Source organism: Bombus vosnesenskii, unplaced genomic scaffold (genome assembly GCF_011952255.1).
Source record: "Bombus vosnesenskii isolate JDL3184/JDL3185 unplaced genomic scaffold, Bvos_JDL3184-5_v1.1 scf7180000014535, whole genome shotgun sequence".
In the NCBI taxonomy this organism is placed as follows: Eukaryota; Metazoa; Arthropoda; class Insecta; order Hymenoptera; family Apidae; genus Bombus; species Bombus vosnesenskii.
Window position 1 is genome coordinate 1,273,155 of NW_022883506.1, and position 21,352 is coordinate 1,294,506.

Consider the following 21,352-nt stretch of genomic DNA (forward strand, 5'->3'; position numbering starts at 1 on the left):
TCGCCGCGCCTGAGATACGATAATGTCTCGCCGTTTTGTTTTATGGCTTGCTCCGAACTTTAATCGAATGGTTACAGGTTAATGTATCGGTAAGTTGGTTTAAACGGTTTCTTGATTACTAAGGCGTTTATCATTTTCGTTTAATGAAGCGTGGAGAGGGATAGGATTTGTTCCTTTCAATTTTTTATTCGAGTCATTAAAAAAATACAGATTAACTGTTTATCTTTAAATATTTTTATTTTGTTACTTTTGTTTTGATCTTCGATCGAAGAAGATGTATATAATGACGAAACCACTTCCGTTTCTTCAATTTTTCTAAGTCTGTACGCTTTCTAGCCTGATTCGTCCATTTCCAAAAAGAGAAGAAGAAATGTACTGAATGTCAACTTATACCGCATATCCGCCACAAATGTCGCAGATTGCGAATAGGGCGTACGTGCCCTTGTACTTGAGCAGTCGCATACGAGCTGCAGTTCTTTCCTTCCCGACATAAATCCTCTTCGTTTTTTCTTTTCTCATGCTTTCTCACAGCTGAACGACGTTAACGCGGCGAACACCGACGTCACTACCAGTCGACCGCTTTTATTTTCTACTCGCTTCTGCCATTCTCACACGATCCTCTCCTGCGAAACAGACTGCACAAAACAGACCGCGAGACGACCGAGACTGTTTTCACTGAAACAAGTTCCCCCGATTTCCGTCCCAATGACGCAATTCTGCTTATCCAATCAAATCGACGATAAAATAATCATAAGTAAGATGGTCTCCCATTAAAGTAATTTAGCCTTTTTAATCTTGCTATCTTAACGTATTAAAGATCGACGGTAATACTTTACGTTAACGCAACATCTCATTTATAACTTTTTTAATCAATCTACATTAGCAAGGGATTGATTCAAATGTGGTGGGAACAAAAAGGAATCGTTAAATTATACGAAATGCCCGAGAGAAAAGCGTATCTGCGCGTGATAATTTGCATCAATGAACGTAAGTCGATTTTTTCAAATGCAAACGAATTAATTTCCCAGCCGGATACAGACTTTCACAATGGGGAAAGACTGATTCGAGCAGTCACGTAAACTACGTACTTGAGTGGTAGACCTGATCGTTAGCCCGTGAACGGTTTTACAATAACGCTCAAAGTGTTTTTATTGGGTAGTAAGAGCCATTGAAATAGATAGATCAATAGAGCGGTAAAATTTATCATTACGCTTTGTACGTATCTCCTATATTTGCATAAGAATTTTTTGCCTGCTCAAAACAGAATCTCGTGAAACAAAAATTTGGATCAACTGCTACCGCCCTATTCTCTTGTAATCGTTTAAAAATAATCATCTTCTTATAATCTATTTCCGTAATGTCATAATTAGGTAGCTGGAATTTTATATATTCAATCAAAATAATGTTAATTAATTGAAATATTTAATAACCCGAGCAAACGATCCACATAATATTAAACACAATCGATTGTGATTCATTGGATAAAACGTTAGAAAGTCACTGATGTAAAGGTAAGACAGTCGAAAGAAGAGAATTAAGAAGAGAAAAAGAGAGAAGCGAATGCTACCTACCTTTTTTGAAAGACACACGTAATCGTTCGATTTTTCGTGCGAGCTTAGTTCATTCGATGCTTTTTTAAAAGGAGAATTTAGGAACAAATTTACATATATGACGCACGTAGATACAAAAACCAATAGTGATCGTTGCCACATGATTGATCATTTCCTCTAATCAGAATTACATTATGAACGATATAATTAAAAGTTAATTTGTACTTTCAAAGTTAGCAAAGTTAAGTTAATCATTTTTTCTTCTTTCTTTTCCCGTGGATAAAAGCATAACGGTAATTTGCGATTTCCGTTACTTTTTTTTAGTAAACCGATTTATCTCATGCTTACGTTCGCGCTAAAAGTTTTCTTCCGATCAGATTAGTCGACGATCGCATGATCTATAATGCGCGCTAGCACGCGTCTTTGCTAGTGTTGCCACGAAACATTTGAAGAATCCTGAGCATTTCGTCTTTTGTAGGATCGTACGTATTGTAGAATAGTAGAAACGACGCCATGACGACGACGCTTAAATATCTTGCAAAATTATTTTTCACAAGATTCAATGCGTTTCAAATCGGTTCTCTTTTTTGAAGTCTCGTAAAGTATGGTATGAATGAGCAAATTGCAATTCTCATCAAAGAAAGCAACGCAAATAAAGAATAAAGTTTTCTGAATGGAGTGGTTTTTGTCGTAGAGTACGGGTGCAACAGATTATCTCTATGCTTTTTTACCATTGTGTACTATTGTACATATTCCTTAAATCTACTGTGGTCCTCGAATTAATTTCCTGTCTCATCATAGATTATATTCTCATTTTCCAAATAATCCCTTTTGTTCCTTGTAATCGAATCACCGTTTTTCTTGAAAAACATCTTCCCATTATCTTTAGCATTTACATGATCGAGCATAAGCAATTAGTAATTTCCGGCTTTTTATTGATAGTTTGATCTTTGCAAAGTTTTACAAATGTCTGGCCTGGAATCCGTTTCACAATCCTCCAACGGCGCCATCGTCCTGCACCGCCATAAGTCAGAAAGGGCTATTGTGTCCACTTTTCCTCCATAAAGCGTGTCGCGGATCTAATCGCTGACTAATCGCCCACGCAAATACCTGCGTGCTCTCGCGCGAATCGTTAGAGTGCGTTTCCAAGGAGTCCGCTACGCGTGTACCGGGATATTTACTGTCGGATCAAGGCTAGTAGCGGATTCTACTCTAGCGACCCATGCGAAAAGAATGGCATAACAAAAGTTTTCATCGGTTATTTTCGCCCTTTATGATACCATCTTTGTTCATATCTCTCTTTTTCTTCATATGTCCTACGTTTCCCTATCGTAATGTCCACGTTAACATGTAATACGTCATAAAATTTTGTTTCGATGCTTGTAATTGTCTAAGTATAGCTCTATTTAAACTATCTATTTGTTGAAATGAAGTCCTAACGCTTATCTTAAAAGATTGGTCTCTTTTTTATTTCATAAATTATTACAATTAATAATTATAAATTGTTAAGAAATTACAGTTATAGAATCATCGGTAAAAACGGAGAGAATACTGCGCATGCGCAGGAATCTTTAGTAGGTCGTGTCGACGGCTTGAACGAACTCGTCCCGCGCCGTTCGTTCAGACCAGTCATACCAAAGGTGACTCGAGATATGCCACGCGTATAAATCGCTATAATCGACTGAACAAGTACCTTCACCTACCTCGAATTCGTGTAATTGTCGTATAACATAAGTGTGATTTGAAGAAATTTGAAAATCAAGTGATATGTGAGTTGACAGAACCTCAAAAACACGTGAATATGTCAAGTGAATGTACTGTACTCGCTACTTTCTCGAGGTTATCACGTTGAAATTGGCGGTTGGACGGAAGGGATGGGATATAAGAAAGGAAGAGGAAACTTCTAAAGATAATCGTTCAAGTGACCCAGAGGAATAGATCGGCTCCGCAGAGGGTGCCAATACGTAAGGATTGTCGGAAGTTTTGCGAGGAAGGCGCGCGAGAGAGGCGCGCGCACGATAGTAGGTCGAGTCGTATTCGATGAAACTCGGCTAGGCTCGGCTAAGTTCGATACGCTCGAATTCGAAGTTCGTTCGCGGCGACCGCGCGTTCGCTGTTCGGTCAGTCAGTCAGTCGCACGCGGCAAACGAAGTCCTCAAGAAGTCGAGGAGGTTAGTAAACGCGCGAGGAAACATAGCGAACGAGACATAACAGAGAAAGAGATAGAGACTGAACAAGGTGAAGAGAAGAAACGATAAGTGACTCGAAGAAAACAAAACATTGGGTGAGAAGACGATACAGCGAATCTTACATAGCGCGTTACATTCACGTGAAGACTGGAGCCACTCTAGCGAGTGAGTCGATCTCTCTGTTCGATTCGAGAGATCGACTGCTACCCTTCAAGGCAGCGTCAATAGGCAGACGGAGAAAAAATCGTCAAAAGTGTAATAGCACAAAGAGAATCACCGACGAATACGACGATGGTATACAGTGGTGGCTTCGACATGGTGGAAACGGTGAGCTATTTGTTTTTGTTTACTTGCTGCGAGCTATAAAATGTGGATAGATACGTTCAATAACAGTTTCATCGTGTGTATATTGCGTTTGAATAGCTATTTTAAATCGAATAAATCTTAATTATACAATTGCTTCCTGTTATTTATCTAACTTTTGGAGGAGTGTAGAATTGTATTTCATTTATAAGATATTTCTTAGGTTAGTAAATGTAAATATCATATTGATTTTTCAAGAAAGTCAAATTTTGTCAGACTATAATGTTACTCAGTCAGAAAAAAACGCTAATATACCGTCAGATTTTAAATAAAAATATCGTAAATGTAAACCCTTTCCTAAAATAGATTTAAGAAATTGTATTGTACGCGAAGTAATGTTTTGAATTAGATGTCGTGTTCTGAATACATACGTAATAGTAAGGAGAGAATTCGCGCCAAAGCTGACACTGTTTAAACGTACAGTATCCTCGCCATGAATACAATTATAATTAAGTGCAAATTTTGTAACCGCTACCATACTACATGCTATAACATTAACTGATACATTAACTCGATACTCAAGATGTACAACAATATATTTTCATTATATAAAATAAAATAAAGTATAATAAGATAGAATAAAAGATAAAATTTCAACTGAAATATAATTATAAGCTACAAATCAGTAGAACAATAAACACAACATTAAAATTTTTTACTAGAAGAAGAAGTCACGATATTTATTTTCTTTCTATCTATTTTAATTAATCTAGGATAATGAAACATTATTCAAAATTAATAAAACGTTACAAAATATATTGTAGTTTACTGACTAATTGTTCTCAAAAATTAGCTATTCTCAGAAAACAATAGGGTAACGGACTAACGCGATTTTTAATAGTGAATTCTGACAAAACTCTCGAGGCTCTTTGAGGTAAAACTTATTTGCATGCAAGGCGTACGCACGGCAATTAGAATTAATTTAAGCGAGCCACTTTAAAGGCAACGGGTGTTTTATAAGTGAAATGCCATTCTAAGCCGGCTGGTTGACGATAATGAGCAAAAACGTCGTCGACCTGTCAACGAGGACCCGGATAATTTTTCCGCGAAGATTAAAGTTGTGTCCGTACGTAACATCTGTCCTTTCGTTAGTTGTCTCTAAAATTGCTGCTTCTCGAGATGTATTTGCAAATCAGCGAGATAAATTTATCTGACTGGAATATCTACACCGATGGATAAAAGCCAGGATTCTAGGAAACACCTTGCATAATATTTTTGTTCCTCGAACGTTTTCGTGCTCATACAGACATGTGTATTGTAAATAATATATAGCAGCATATAAAGTACAAACACGTAATTTTTATCATCATTTGTTTTGCTATATGCGTTAGAAATTTTACGATTAATGTAGCATTTTCATACAACTGCAGTTTCATTACTCAAATCGAATTTCCATACTCGTACTTCTCTTTTTAAAGTGTCCTTTTATTAGTATTTCTACTAGTGTACTTCTTTCTAAAGTAATTGTACACATATTTTATGATTCAATTGAACTTCATTTAAACGACTAACATAATTCATTATCAATGCTGTTACGAATTGAAGATATTTGTAAATCTATACTCCATTTAATATTATATAATTCATAAATTTTATTTTAGTAAAAAATAGACTTTTATTAACAAAAGCTACACGTAAATTCATATTAATTATTTTGAATAATATGTCACTCAAAATACATCCGGCGTCTTTTGAATTTTATACAAATGAACGTCGCGTTCTTCTTTCATAATTTCCTACGAGTCAAAATAGACCTGTTTGTTCTACAATTTAATCGAGGTTGAGTATAATTGGAATTATTCAATACAACTATCTTTCGCGCAGATTGATGAAAATGCAGTTTCGCTGTTATGAACGCATTGTCCCAGTTTGTTTAACTAGATACGGCCCTGTTGTAGAAAGACACAAACAGTCGGAGACGGTCGCGCGGAAGGCTAACTTTCGAATCTACTACAACTAAACAGATGATAGTCAGATACGAGAAATTCACTCAACTGGTACGTAATGGAAAATTTTGCAGTAAAAACGAAGCAAAATGTGCTGTTTCTCTATCTCGAAATTTCATTAGGAGATGCATTTTTTGTTTTACGACTGTACCAATTACCGGTCATAATATAATCACATAATTAGATGTCTCTCGATCAACTAGGGTCAAGTTTTCCCTACTGTTATACTTTTGTAATTGCAATATTTAATTCGGTTAATTTGTTATTTCATTCGATCAGGATAAAGCATAGTAAACAGATAATTCATTTCGATAAAGAATTTAATTATTAATTTAAAACTTCCTCGGGATACTCGATATAAAAGTTGCCATTTTCTTTCAGTTATAATATTCTGGTTGGCATGACATTCGGATTATTTTCAAAGCATACAGAATTTTTATCTGGTTATGTACACAAAATCGAGGTAAAGCGGTAGGTGAGAATTGATAGGGGAGAACGGTTAATCCATTCCTTTTTATCTGGTTCCTTTCATTCTTGATAACTTGACGATAAACTTGTCGTGTAATGTAGTCGCTAAAATTGTTTGTTGCTCGTCGGTGTTTTTCTTTTTTTCTTTGTAAATAGCAGGTAATAGTATAGTATATATAGCAGATAATAATAAATAAGAAGCGGTCAGGAATTTCGCTTTCACAACTTATTTTTACTTCGCTCGAAAAAGACGTAATTGCAGTTCTTCTTTGAAGTTTCTTCCCCGAGCTGTGCGTAACTGTTCGACCTATTTCTGTTTTACAGTTCTCTATATGTCACTCATAGGAAATTTGTATCGTAGTTCCGCTTTTATATCGCGGATAATTATTACGCATGTGGGCTTGCTTTATCTCGCCTCTCAAATCATTTTTTTCTCCATTTCATCGAGTGGTTAATGCGTATATTCTGTAATAGAATTATGTATTCATGAAAGAGGTCTGTAAAGCCCGACGACATGAATTTTACATTACCATATTCACGTATTAGATATATCTAAAATTTCGCTACTCTGCATTGCCACCTTCGTCTTTCAATTGTACACATAAAGTTTTCTTTTAAGACAGGCTAGTTGTACGTTATCGATGTTTTCAGCCTTCTTAAAGTCATTTAACGAACTGTTAGAACGGAGTATTGTTCCTATTAAAATATTCCCTCTTCTTGAATACGATACTTCATTCCGTATTCATTTCGACATTTGCACTCGATCAATCATTGGCAAAGTTAATGTGGAAATTTTAAGAATAATAAAGTATCTACTCTGTTTGTGTTTATGTTAATGGATTTATCGATTTGGTGTGTATCGAGTTTTGTCGGTCTCTTTTACGCGATATTTTACCATGGTAGTTATAATTACATTTGCGTTTATACATTAATATTTAACGTTAGTACATTCAGTGATCCATTTTGCATGTACATCTAACGGTGATGATTCCTATAACTTATTCATCTTTTCCTAACCCTATTTTAGACTTTTGGTAATGTTGCGTGATAGCATTGAAGCGTTTACGTCATAATACGCACTATTAAGCTTTCTCAATATCCGCTATTATAATTTAATTCGATACACATCACTTATTATTTTATTTTTTAATTTATTATCATTTATTATTTTACGTGTTACCTTCTACAGTTTTAAATAGATATACAATCCTAACACTTTTACAATATCCGTACAAGTTTCTTTCGCGTATCTTTTTTGCCTATAATGAAAATTGTATCTTATTGTGCTCGTAAAATTACTCATAAAACAGCGACACAACACAGGTGCGTACGTTGTTCGCTACGATTTTTAGGAGCATAAATACTTTCCTGATTCAGACGACCTTCGTTCGATATACCTTTTATTTAAACACCGTATTTATAAATAAGATCCTGAATTTGAAAAGTGAATATTTTCAAACTACGCATGATATATGTTTGCAACATCACGAATGTCCATAGAATACAAAACGATCTAACACGATCATGGTTCATCGCAACCATTTGTAAAACTTTTTCTCACACCTAAAGTATACGTCAAAAAGAAGTCTATTTCATCATACCGTGATTCACCATATCCATACCCAACTTTTTCTACGTAACACGTAGATTTTTTGCGGAATTCTATGTTCACGAACAACCGCGAAACACCCGGATAATTATCCGAAAAGGAGATCGTCGAAACTTGAGTTAAGCATGGTGAATAGCGTTCATGCATCATAAATCGGTTGGTCGGAGAAGAGACGGTTAGAGCTGGCCAGACATACAAACAGGCAGTCAGACATACGGCTGACCACGTAAACAGGGTGTAATTAAAAATCTCACTAGCCGGTCTTTGTGTCGGATGTTGTATATAGTTGATGTCCTTGCCGAGGCAATTCGAAATCCTGTCCCGGTCTCGCATTAGCGAGGGCGTGGTTGGTCGTTCGTTCCTGGTCCGAGGATAGCAGGCCTCGTAGTAATTGCACCAGACTCGTTTCCATGACGCGACTTTTGCGGATTCGACTTCGTTTTTTTTTTCTTCATCGTTTATTTTTGATCGCGCTTTCACGATGCGTACCGCGTCACCACGAGATACGAAGAACGCCATCCGCGTAGCTTGTTTTCGCGTGTTGACCTTTGTCTAACATTTTAGTTAGTGTCAAACAGACGCATAGTACGTAATGGAGGAACAAAAGAGATACGCAACATCGAAACGTTAGACGCGTTTGTTATATAACTGGACTCGCGAGATTGTAATTACGATCTTGCTCGTCTTAGTGTAGAGGAGTACCGTTGTCGAGGCACGGGGAAAAGAAAATCGCGGTGTTTATTAATAGAGTTCTCTTAGACCGTATTGATAAACGATATAACCGGAGTCCTTGAATGAGTTGCACGTAGCTGAGCGTGACCGAATTCGAACGGCGATTCGAACGATTTGGATCCTGAGTAGACGATGTACGAGCTCAGGCAATGGTAAATGTTATGTTTTATCACAGAAATCTGTATTTTCAGAAATATGAGGACTAGGGAAATTTTCATAAGAATAGCAAATATATTCGTAATAATTCATTTGTTGATATTTAGAGAAATAATTTATATCTTATAGTTAGAAAGAACCGCTTGGTAATATGAGGAAAAACAGATAGAAGTCAGCGATGAAAGAAGTAGTGGATTTTCTATGGTATTCAGAGGACGCAACGTGAACAAGCTGAGGTGTAAGTGTTGTCCGTGATAATTGTAGCTGCTGGCTGTAGATGTCGCTGCTGGGGTTACTGCTGTATTTTCTTCTTATTTACCTAGATGTTGTGGAAGAAAAATCGGACTATGGGCGCCGGGATTTGAACCTAGGTCCCGAACGTTCGTAACCTAAGCCGCTAACCATTGCGCTGCCGTTGTCCAGTGTTAGTTAGTGTTGAGTGGTGGTATTTGCGCTGTCGAGTGCCGCCACAAAGGTATTGTCAGACTCTGAAGACACGCGGTGCTATATAAACAGGAAAGACCAAGTAGGCGTTCTGAATAAGACGCTGGAGCCTAGTTATTTCTCATCTCTAAATCAGAAGATGCTTCTTCGAATTAAATGTTTTGTTTAATGTATGTCATTTAAAATTTTATTTGCCTCACGAAATACCAATGATTTATCTAAATCCGGTCTTGGCTGCTTTATACACAAAAGATAATTATGCCTATAATAAAATGTTTTTTAGTCGAATTTTATAGAGAACAGATACGAAATTGGATTAAAAGACTTACAGATAATAGGAAACTTGGCATATATAGATTTAACTAATCAGTATCTTAATATCAAAATAAAAATATCAAATCGTTTTTTTTTTTTTAAAGTAATTGGCACAGTCGAGTGATCGTTGTTTTTAGTTATTTTTAAACCATCTGTTCGAGTAAAATAATAGTAAGAACGAAAGTTCGAGTGAATTCTTTCGGTAGATTCATTGTTTCATTGGTTTCTGGTAGTCGAGAAAGAGTTCGCGGTGACCTTCTCGACTTTCCTGGAACCGCATCGCGCCTGTCCCCTTTCGCCCTTTTGCTCGTTCTTCACCCTCCGTTCTTTACGCTGCTTCGGGGCCAAACGGACCAAAGAATTCGCCGGTATTATTCCAACGAAAAAATGTTTGAGTGCACCGACGGAACCGCGTTTCCCCGCGTGCTACTCAGGTGTCTACCCCCTTTGTTCTCCGGCGAACGTTGCGAACTTTTCAGTTGGGTTGCACGGATTTACACGCATACGGCACAATACAGCGATCATTGCAACGTCCTGCGAACAATGCCGATTTACATACGTGAGATTTGTCGATTTTTCGTTCTACCAACGCTAGATTCATTGATATATGTACATACATCGATATACGTATACCACTGATCAGAATATTTACCAGAGATGTTATACTTGCTTTGAATATGATCGTTAAAAGATACGAAACAATGCTGTTTCGTTTGATACTTTATAAGTAAATGAAAGAATGAGGGATCAGTTTTCAATAAATAGCAGTCTTGCAATCTAGGCGTATTTAAAGATTTTTTTAGCGCGCGTAGGGTCTATGTAGAAAGTAAAAGAAATGTGTTCATAACGAATCGAGAACATAGTATAGAATTGTTCGCTTCCTAACACTCCTTTTTTCCTATCTAATTTTGCTTGGAAATACATATTTGGGAAATTAACGCTCGCGAGAATCATTTCAGTAGTTATTATCACTGACGTAATCTAGCGTGTACCTTGGAATTATATCATTTTGACCCGAGAAAGTATAATAGTCGAGGCTTTATTATCGTTTGAGTTTTACACAAATACTGCCTTTCAATTTTCATAGTTAAACATCATTAATTTCTTAAACTTAAATGAAATTGTTTTTATTGGAAGTAATGAAATTGGAAAAAAATTTATTACCCATTATTCCATACGAAATTCGCAAATCATGGCTTCGATTTCAAGACAAAACGAAAAGTCGTATCGATTTACATGATATTAATAAATCCACTCGAATGCTGGCTGAGTTTGTGGTATTAACCACACCGAAGATCAATGGTATCTCTAGACACCAATAAGAAGGTCATTTGACCAAGGTCTGAAAAGTGATCACGTGATATTTAGTACTGGCATATTTTTCAAATTTTAAAAATATTGCTTGTCATAATACTATAATGCCTACTGAAAGATTATGATAAACTATGGACGATATTAAAATATTGTTCGCTTTAATAGCTGTATTTTAGGTTTCTTTTTTACAAAAATTTGTTAATTTGTAAATTACTTTTAACGGGCTTATATCTTCTCTCATTTTCAATTCAATTCAGACTATTTCTTAATTATAAAATAACATTAAGATGAGAAAATCAACAAAACTGGATTTATCATATTTATTTATATTTATTATGTTTGTCGTGTCATATGCTAACATAATTATCAGACCCGATTAAAAAAATTGTGCTAAAATTCCCTGTTCTCTCGTCAAATGAAATGAGGTAAGGTAATTTGTCGTTATTCGTATAAATTAAATCGGCTAACGCCCGATTTTATTGCTGACTGACGAATATCAATGGCATCTTTAAATACCAGTAGAAAGGCCGTATCGCGGAGGCCTGAAAAGTGGTTGCGCGAGGCCTTGCACAACCGTTACGATCGAGCGGTACGTCGGTACGTGTAGCAAAAGTGACGCCAGCTCGCGTGTCGGCCCGCCGCGATCTACAACGATCTAGCAACGATCTGGAGCCCGAAATCGAAGGCATTAATCAGCGTTCGGTGCGTGCACGTGGGTGGTCAGCATTGACGCAAATAGTAGTAATGATCAATACACAGGCGTTTTATATGCCGCGGAGTAGAGAGATAAATCGAGCGAGGTCGAGGCTTTGCCGAGGCTAGAGAGCGCCGATTTTCGAAAGGCAACTTTTCAAAGGTCGATCGCCCCTTGATATTTCTCCGGTTCGCATCGAGAAAGTTACGCGCGGCGATCGGCTCGACCGCGAGAAGAGGAGGGAACGATAAAAAGAAAGAAAGCAGCAAGTAGCTTCTAAGGAACTTGAAAACACGCGAGTTCTCACGACTCTCCGTGTGTGAAATGATATTGAAACGCCAGTTGCATAAATACGAGCGATATACCTGGATATTGGCTGTAAGAAAATCGTGATAAAGATACGATGAGATAGTTTGGCGAATTGAATGTGTGCTAGCAACGATTGATTTATTTTTGACGTTAATTTATGATAAACGTAATTACGATTTCGATATTTAGCAATATTGTTGCAGAGTACCTATATATTTTTTTATTAAAATTTAATTCATTCATTTAAATCTTATTCATTAATTTACTCATCTTATATATTCTAGTTCGGCTGTTTAAACGCCTATAACGCATATACGTTAACGCATATAATTGAATATTTGCATGTAATATATTAAGTGCCGAGTAAAGAATTATTGAAATAATATTCATACTATGTTTTAATCGGTATTTGGGATCTTCAGATATATTTTATTCAGAAATAAAATGATTTAAATGGGCAATTTATCAAGACCCGAACACGGTCAGTCAAGGAACCATTAACCAAAATACCACCAATTTTAATTTCTTAAATAAATATGGAACATGGGCCATCATAATGCTAATTTTCTGTAATTACACATAATTACAGTAATCAAGATTCCATTATTCAAAAGCTCAATTGATCCGCCCATCATTTCCTCCTTATATTAAACATATCGTTACCATACGTTGACGCTAACATTAAACGTCGTTCGAAAAACTCACAAAACCCAATATCTTCGCCATGTATCGATAATACACGTCACAGACAAACCGCATTGCGTCCAGTGACACTTGTTCGCAAAAAGACGCCCAAGAAGCCGGCTCTCGAGGGTGTCCTTCGCCGTGGAATTATCGCGGCCCGTGCAACGCCTTCGGGGAATTATTCCTACTTAATCCTGTTATGGTGGTTGGAATTTCTTCCACCCAACCGCCTTCTTGTTCCACGAGAAAAGCATTTTTGAATTTTATAGAAAACGAAACTTTCCTTATCATTTTATTCCTTAAATATCACTTCTAGTATGTAATAGGAGAGGTTGCGTTAATGATAACTTACTATTTCTTTGAAAAATAGAGAATCCTTTAACAAAAGAAAAACAGGCATGACTAAAAATGATCCAAGGGCCATGGTAGAGTTAACGAATCGAGATATATCCTTGATGGTCGATGGATTTCGGCAGAAAGTAGAGATTACGAGAAGATGGTCCTCAGTTTGCGTTTTTCACAATCTCTTCTCCACTGCATTGGGACCGAACGCGTCCCTTTACGCGTTGTGTCGTACGTGAACGTCCATCCGTCTGTCTGTCGGCCGGTGTATCGTTTCGGCCTCGGTAACGCGAAATTTACAGCGGCCATTACGAGCTGATATTCTTTGTCTTGTCGCTCAACCTCGTCCGTTCTTCTCCTCTCGGCTCGTGGTACCGCCTTTAAAATATACTTTGTTGCCGCGGCGAGCAGCGCACCAACAACGCTCTTACCTCCCGGGGATTCCCGTCCTGCAGAACGATTTGCTCGCTTCGTGTGTGCACATGCTCTTAATACCCGATCCGCGAGAATAGACCGTTGTTCCACTTTATTTTCTGCGATGCTTATGTCCTAAGCGACGATAAATCGCGATAGCTTCTTCGAGCTACGTGGAATGTCTGTGTTCTAGTGGACGATCATTTTTCGTTGACCCTTACTACTGGGAATCAATGGAGGTGGTAAAGTGGATAGTTAGGGACTTTGCACGGACACGATGCAGTGTTCTAGATATTGGTAATTTGGGTATCTGTCGATTCAAAATGCCGAATATTGAAAACTAGTTAAAAAATATGAAAAGTTTAATAATAATTTCGCATTATCAAAGGAGTATAAGGGGATAATTCGTACTCTCCATTTGTGTGTTTATTCAGTCATTCAATAGATTCGTGTCTGTCAGCGTCGTATGTAGCGAGATAACAGAGTTATTAATTAAGGAATTGCAGGAATCAACGACGATAAGATACCGTCTAATACCGCGTGTGATCATTTACGAAACGTTGTTGCTCGTCGAATCGTGATACACTCAAGGTTTCGTTGTCTCGATCTAGACTACGTTGGCGCCCGTCTCTTACTTTCACCTCGTTTATTACACGTACACCTTTTCATCTTATACGATTACACGGAATTCTTGCCGACAATTGACCCCAGCAAAACGCTCGCGTACGCGTGGATGCATCTCATAAACGGATTTCAGACGCTAATTCGATGTTAACAAATCCATTCCTAGTTACTTGGAAGCTAGCATCGTTGCTTTATCCCTTTCACGTGATCCTCGTATACCAGAATTAATGAATGCTTCATATAAGTTTCAGTTTGTAAAATATGCTTCGTTGGTTAGTTATTTATTGCGCTGAAAATTTTCCCATTTTCGATGGAATATCACTATATGTAGTGTTTAATAGATGTCATGATTTTAGAAAACTACCAGTTGATTAAAATATCTTATAAACATATACTGTGGACATTATTCCTTTAATGAAATTTTTAGATTAGAAGAAAGAATTACAAGAAAGCCACTAAACAGTTAGTATCTAACTTTCGTTTAGCTTTGGTTTTATAATTTTCTGTGTTTTCTGTAGCGGTTTCTATGTTAGAAAAGTTGTTTGATGGCTTTATGCATAATTTCGAACTTTTATAACGGCGAATTTCTCGGTGGAGAAACTATATTTTATACATAACTGAATAATTTCTTTCCTAGGAACAGTTCGCTATTACTTAGTAAGTACATATAATTACGTGAGATGACTATTTACTTGTTATCTTAAGTATAGTTTTGCTTAATTTACCAGATATTCTATATAACAATGCCTACATCCGTTGCTACTAGTAACAATTTATTGACTGGAAAGAAATATGAAGAAATATGTATAATACAAGATAATATTAGAAAATTTCGTGTCTAGATGCTTTAGAATTTTCATTCGATATTTAATTAACATAATAGGTATAACTTTCATTATCTGCCAGCAAATCTTCTGAAATAACGTTTCTCTCTTCCAATTTAGATTGTATTTCCCTAAATATGTATGTATTTCAAATAGAATAATTCCAACTTACATCGTTACAACTAAAATTTCATAAATCCATTGCAATTACTGTTAGCTTGTGTGATTGTGCTACTAATTGTAGGATGCTTCGTCGAACCGAGTGAATTCTCTCACAGTTTAACTAAGCTAATTAAACTAGAAACAATGGTCGCAACATATTTTAATGAACCTACTACACAGCTTGTCTGCCGTATTCATTTTTCCAAACATAATTGCATCACATCGTCGTGCAATGTTCTCAAGTTCCATTTCAAAACTCAAGCAATCGATTACCACAATCGCTTTAATCGCAATCCTTACACTTCGCCACTGAAAATGAATTTACCTATCGATATGCGTCGTTTGACCATCAAACATAATTATATCACGTGAAAAAAGATATTCGCAGAACACGTGTGCGAAATATACGAGATACACCAGTCGATCGAGGTTAATGAGCAGCTCTCGTACGTTTCAAGCGTCAGGAAAGGACCATTAATAACGTTGGAAAATCAATTAATTGATCGAATGAATAGTTTCATGATGCAAGACGCGCGCGCGGCTCTTGCAGCCTGTATCATCTTTAGAAAGCATATAGGTAAATAGCCAGACCTCAAATATGCGCGTGCGAATAGGTCGGTGAGTAATACTTACGGTTAATGTTCTGTGACGTTCGAACGTAAGACGTCCAAGTGCGACCGGATTCCGCGATAGCAGCGACCGTTTCACGCACATCCGGATGAGGAAGATAGAAGGAGCAAAAGTGCATGCACCAACAAGGAACAATAAGCAGCTGTTACACCGCGTTACGCGGGTGCATTTCAATTACCCAAGTCTGCCCTAACATTATCCGTAACTACTCACGTGTCATGCAAACATAATTAAGAATCGTCGCGGGACCGCTCGTCCATTCATGCTTTTGTCCCGTACCTGCTACAAAACTAACATTCTTTTCTTTTTCCTTTTTTTTTCATTCCTCCGTATACCTTTTCCTCTTCTCCTTTTTCTCTTCTTTTTCTTCCCTTCCCTGTTTTCTTTGCTTCTCTGATTTTGTTTTTACGTCTTCGTACTCGAACTGAGAGACGAAGGTTCAAGCCACGACCTGAACGGAATAGTAATGGGCGGCATTATTAGTTGAATGCCAGTACGTAATCGACGAACAACGTTTAGTTTGAAATTAGCGTACGTGAGTAGAAAGGACAAGGTTTTTCTATTAACTCTTAGTTGGTAGGTGGACTACAGAGATTGTATGAAAGTCGACTTTCTAAATTTCGAAAAAACATCCAGTTTTTTTTTGTGCACAAATATTATAGGGGGAAAGCACTAGAAAAAGTATTTGGAAAACATTTTTAACGACGATCGAGTTCACGCGTAAATTTTAATTGTAGTTGCATTCTTCCGTTCTTCAATTTTACAATTTTGTTAGATTTATTTTCTTAGTGAAATTGGACGATAAAGTGGAGAAATTAAAAGCAAATAGATACTGTTGCACTTGCTTCTCTTATTCTCATAACAGCCTTAAATGCAAAATAGTTACCGCGTCATAGTTACCACAGTGTGTTGTGGTTTTACCATTTTATGACGACGCGCTGTTTTTGTTAGAACGGTTCTCCTTGCGCGAGTAGGTACCGTTTTCATGAAAGAAAGTTCAGCAAAATCTCCATGCTATGATGGAATTTCTTCACTCGTTGACGAATGCCATACATACTTCACCGTATTTCGTCATTCTACTCGGTAACGTGTTTTTAGCATTTCGTCGATATCATTTTTTCGTTGCATACATTTAAGAATTTTGATTTTGTTTATAAAGTAATAGTTGCAAACACCGAGAAAACAGAAATCGTCGAATGGTTTAATAACATTACTATCAAGAAAAATATACAACTACTCGGCTGTGCATATTGGTAAATTGCTTATTGCGGAAGAACAAAATTAATTACATAAATACTGGCAGTTTGGAAAATATCAAACTTTAATAACATCGAATCAGCAGTATCCAAAGGTTAACGTCTTAAGCAAATTATGTAAATCTAAGAAAACACATGCAACGTGGTTGTTCAGAAAAATTAATTATCGCTCATGTCCTTTTAGGCGCGATAAAATATTTTCAGAGTTTGCAAATTCTTGGAAGAATCGTCATTTTATCGCGGCCTGGAGGTGTTCATTTAACACTACTGCGCTTATACCGTAGAGATTATATTTTCTCTTACACTGTAAAACCCTCTAATGATAATCATAATCAGCCTTTCTTTTTCACGTGCGATCGTGCGAAACGTTTGACGCGTTCGCGAGTTGTCCATAAATCCTATTTTCGCGTACGACTCGATGGTAAGGCAAAGAATAATCGGTGAAAAATTCGCTAACGTCTGTGGAAACTCGTAACCTTCGTTTACGATCGTCGTGAGCGTTACAGCCGTGTCACGTCCTCGATGGTTTCGTAATTACAAGGGTCTTTGTCGTTGAATTTTTCTCTTCTAGTATTAAACGTAACGGGTTTCGTGGACGCGTGACAACAGTAATTAATAAGGATTATGATAATCGCTCGTTAATTTTCTCTCAATCGTTCTGTTTACTACGACTACATGGTAAAATTGATTTTATCTAGGACAATCTAATAAGAGTGTATTATTATAAAAATTAAATGTCATTTATGATTAATACGCGAGTTAAATATTATATATTAGAATATAACTTTTACGTACAATTATTAACGGCTGCACAAATTTTACATTAAAATTAGGTCAAATCATATATTTTATTGTACAAAATGGGATTTCATTTCTGCTAAAATTTAATTTTTCAAAATGTTTCGGCAGAGTTGTTCCGTAAAAATAATCAATACGTCATCTGCGTCGATCGTTGCTTTCAACTCTTATTACCTTGATTCCTGTTAATCATATTATATCGGGCGTCGGATATCGAATCAACCGATCAAATTGTTTGTTAACTTTCATGATAGTGCAACTAACGCGAGAAGGATGTTCACGCTTGTACGAATGAAACGCTTGCGGTAATTGGCTTTCCCCTCGTTCTACTTTTATAATCGCGAATGCATGCGTTTTCGAGTTAGACGTGAAACTGCAAACATCAAGAGCTTGTTAATCACGTAACGCGTGCCAGGGATATCAATGTCTGCAATTTTTTCAAACGTTCAAGATTGCATTGTACCTATCGTTTCCTCTCTTGCGTACTCTCTGGTTTATACAGTGTAAAAATCGTGAAAATTACAATGGATGAATACAAACGCAGACAAAGAACATTTTTATAAATTCCTGTTACGACATTTGCGATTATTATCCCATTATTAATCAGAAAATTATCAGAAAACTCTTCTGTTGTTACGGAAGTTGGTAATGGAGCTTCTTTTTTTCATGTCACTAAGTTCTACGTATTTTCTATGATATAAATATGTATATATATACTATTAACGTGTTCGTAATGATAGAGATTGATGACGATATTACTTATACGGTACAGTGTTAGGTTTCGCAAGAATTATTTTTCTCATCCTGAAAAATCGTATAGTTATTAAAATGTGATAATTATTTTTATGCGTCGTTTTGCTAAACTGTTTGGTCGAAGATAATAACGTTAATAATTACGTAGATGTATGTATCTTAAGATTAGTTTCGGCGAATGAAAATTCATCGAGTAAATAAACTTTAATTAATGTACTATATATGATAAAAATACGAATATTTAACGACATAATGTGTCATCGACGATTAAAAATCATGTAAATAGTCTCTGTAAACTGCAACATTTTACATTTTACACTATATTACAAATTTCGCTGAAAACAAAGTAGGTCAACACGCAAATCACATTTCAAGAATTTTACGAATTTCCAGAACAATCAAAGCGAGCTGCTGATGATAGCAGTGTTAACTGGTATGCATATGTTTGTATGTATAAATGTTAGTCCAGTTATACCTTCACATTATTTTACAAAGATCGTAAAGTATGTACGGTAGCCGGTCATTCGCGAAGATTTAACGTTCGTGCTAATTAGCTTTTTTTCTTGTTTGGTTGAATTTTCTACGCGTAAGTGACCGTGCTCACGCACCCGAGCACGCACATTAATGCAAAAGTATATACGTAATACGTACGTGTCTCTGGTAGGTAAGTACGTAGGCAGTCGTGCAGCAACCGAGTTTCTTCGATACATGGCTTTACCGTTAGGCCGCTTGATACTCTTGTCCGCGAGTCGCCTACATACGGGCCGGCCTTTACGTACGTTTAATGGACGGATTCTCAAAGCTTTTTCTTCGTTCTTTTCGTTTTTCGTGCTCACGCTCCAACGATCCGGCGGTGGTGGTAATTTGAATACGCGCGCAGAACGCGTTTCCTCGATTTAAGACGATCGAAATCACGGACGCTTTTGGCTTAGCTAGAAAGTCTTCCTTGGATGATTTCTCTCAGTCCTAGAATCAGCCTTTATTATACCGCTGCGTTTCTGCTCTCGTTTTCCTCTTATCGGTTCTAGTCGATCCTTCTCATACTATGTAACTAGCATTTTGATTACATGAATGTGTTTAATATATATTATATTTATATATATGTATGTCTTGTGCTTTCTATGTCTTTTTATTATTCGTGTAATATCTAAAACTAGGATTATACTAGGATTTGTATCTTACAAAATATTCCTAAGATAATTTTAATAAACGAAAAAGCTTGTACTGTTTTACAAAGATCTTCCTTAATCGTAAGAAATTTTTTAATAGTAGAAAATGACGAAAATATCCTAAAGAACGTAACGAGGTCAACTAACAGGCGACACCGCAATGAATTATATATGATACATTAAAACTTGTTCATGGGTTATTTCGTTACATGAACCATGAAAGGGTTATGCGATTTCATTAGTAGTGCCCCAACATAGTTTAGTCCTCTCCCTTTTAATGAAAACAAATGGCTCCAATTTAATCGCAAATGTAATCGGCCAGCTCGGAATATCAGATAAGTCCCTAATACTTTCGTTAACGCAGGAATTCCAAGTAAAACAAAATCCATGGATACATTGTACGAACAGAGAAAGAAATAACGGCAGGGGGGAGTAAAAGACGTTGCACAGAGGGAGAACACGAGTTTCATTTGAATAGAATAGGTCGATAGTGATTTACGATACCTGAGGCTCGTCCGCTCGTGACTGTTTTCCACTTCTTCTTTATTTTTTTTTTTCTTCCATGCTACACCTCTCGCCGCGACCTCTGTTTTTAATGACATTACAAAATTCGTGTGCTCCTGTCTTCCCGCACTTCATTCTCTATTTCTCTTCATTCGTTCTGGGTACAGAAACAATGCCCTCCCATGATAATCAATGTTAGATATCTACGAATGAGTCTATTAGTTAACCCCTTAACCTACAACTACGGGCATAGCCCGTAGTACGATGATCGGGCCAAATATAATATATAATATTATATATAATAGCTTGTTTACGTCTTCGGCCCAAAATTCTCGAACGTAAATCGTAGGTTAAGGGGTTAATAGACTATAAATCTTTTAAAGATCTACAACACTTTTCACGGGGTTCAAGATATTCAATAAAGAAAGGATTTTGCTTCGTCGCAACATGTACTTCCTGCCTCTGAATTGCAGTGGTTACAGAGAGTGTTGGCACACCCTTATTTTCCAATGAAGCATTTTTTGAAATCAAATATTGTATTATATTTTCAGAGTATTACGTTTTTATAATCATATGAAAGTAGCAAAGTTGATACGAAATTTAACATACTTGAACGTAAATGCTATAATAGACAAATTGGTGTGTTGATACTACTTCTAGCAGTTGTATCTGAAAACGTGAATCTTTTATTCTTTTAAATAGATATCAGTATTTTCTGCCAAATATTTTTCCAAGTTCAAACCCACTAATCTTGATTACATTTTTCTAGTGCTCTACAAATGATTCTTCTCATAAACTTCTCGCAAATTCTCACAAATTCACACAAACTCGAGCAATTCTGACTCACATGACTCAGAATAATCCCGATCCCGACCATTCGCACGATCTCTTAACGCGATCGTTCTCCAGCAACCCTAATAAATTCCGGTGAAATTCATTTCCTTGATCCAGCAGCACCGCCAGTCCGTCTGTTGAATCCCTCTGGTCGACGTCTTCCGCCTGGCAAGATTTAATGCATCCTGAAAGAGTTCACACCTGTAGCCTAGCATTGCGCGGGCTCCAACTCATATTTATCAAGGTTGAGTCAAACGGCGGGCCGACGC

General features: G+C 36.7%; 1 protein-coding gene across 1 annotated transcript in view; it reads left to right on the forward strand.

Moving 5' to 3' along the window:
- Positions 1-3,153: 3,153 nt before the first annotated feature.
- Positions 3,154-21,352, forward strand: part of LOC117240007 (DNA-binding protein D-ETS-4) — a 59,295-nt gene continuing 41,096 nt past the window's right edge. The window contains exon 1 of the mRNA XM_033505831.1: positions 3,154-4,066. Coding sequence (XP_033361722.1) covers positions 4,031-4,066 — 36 coding nt within the window. The 5' untranslated portion in view covers positions 3,154-4,030. The remainder of the gene's footprint in view (positions 4,067-21,352) is intronic.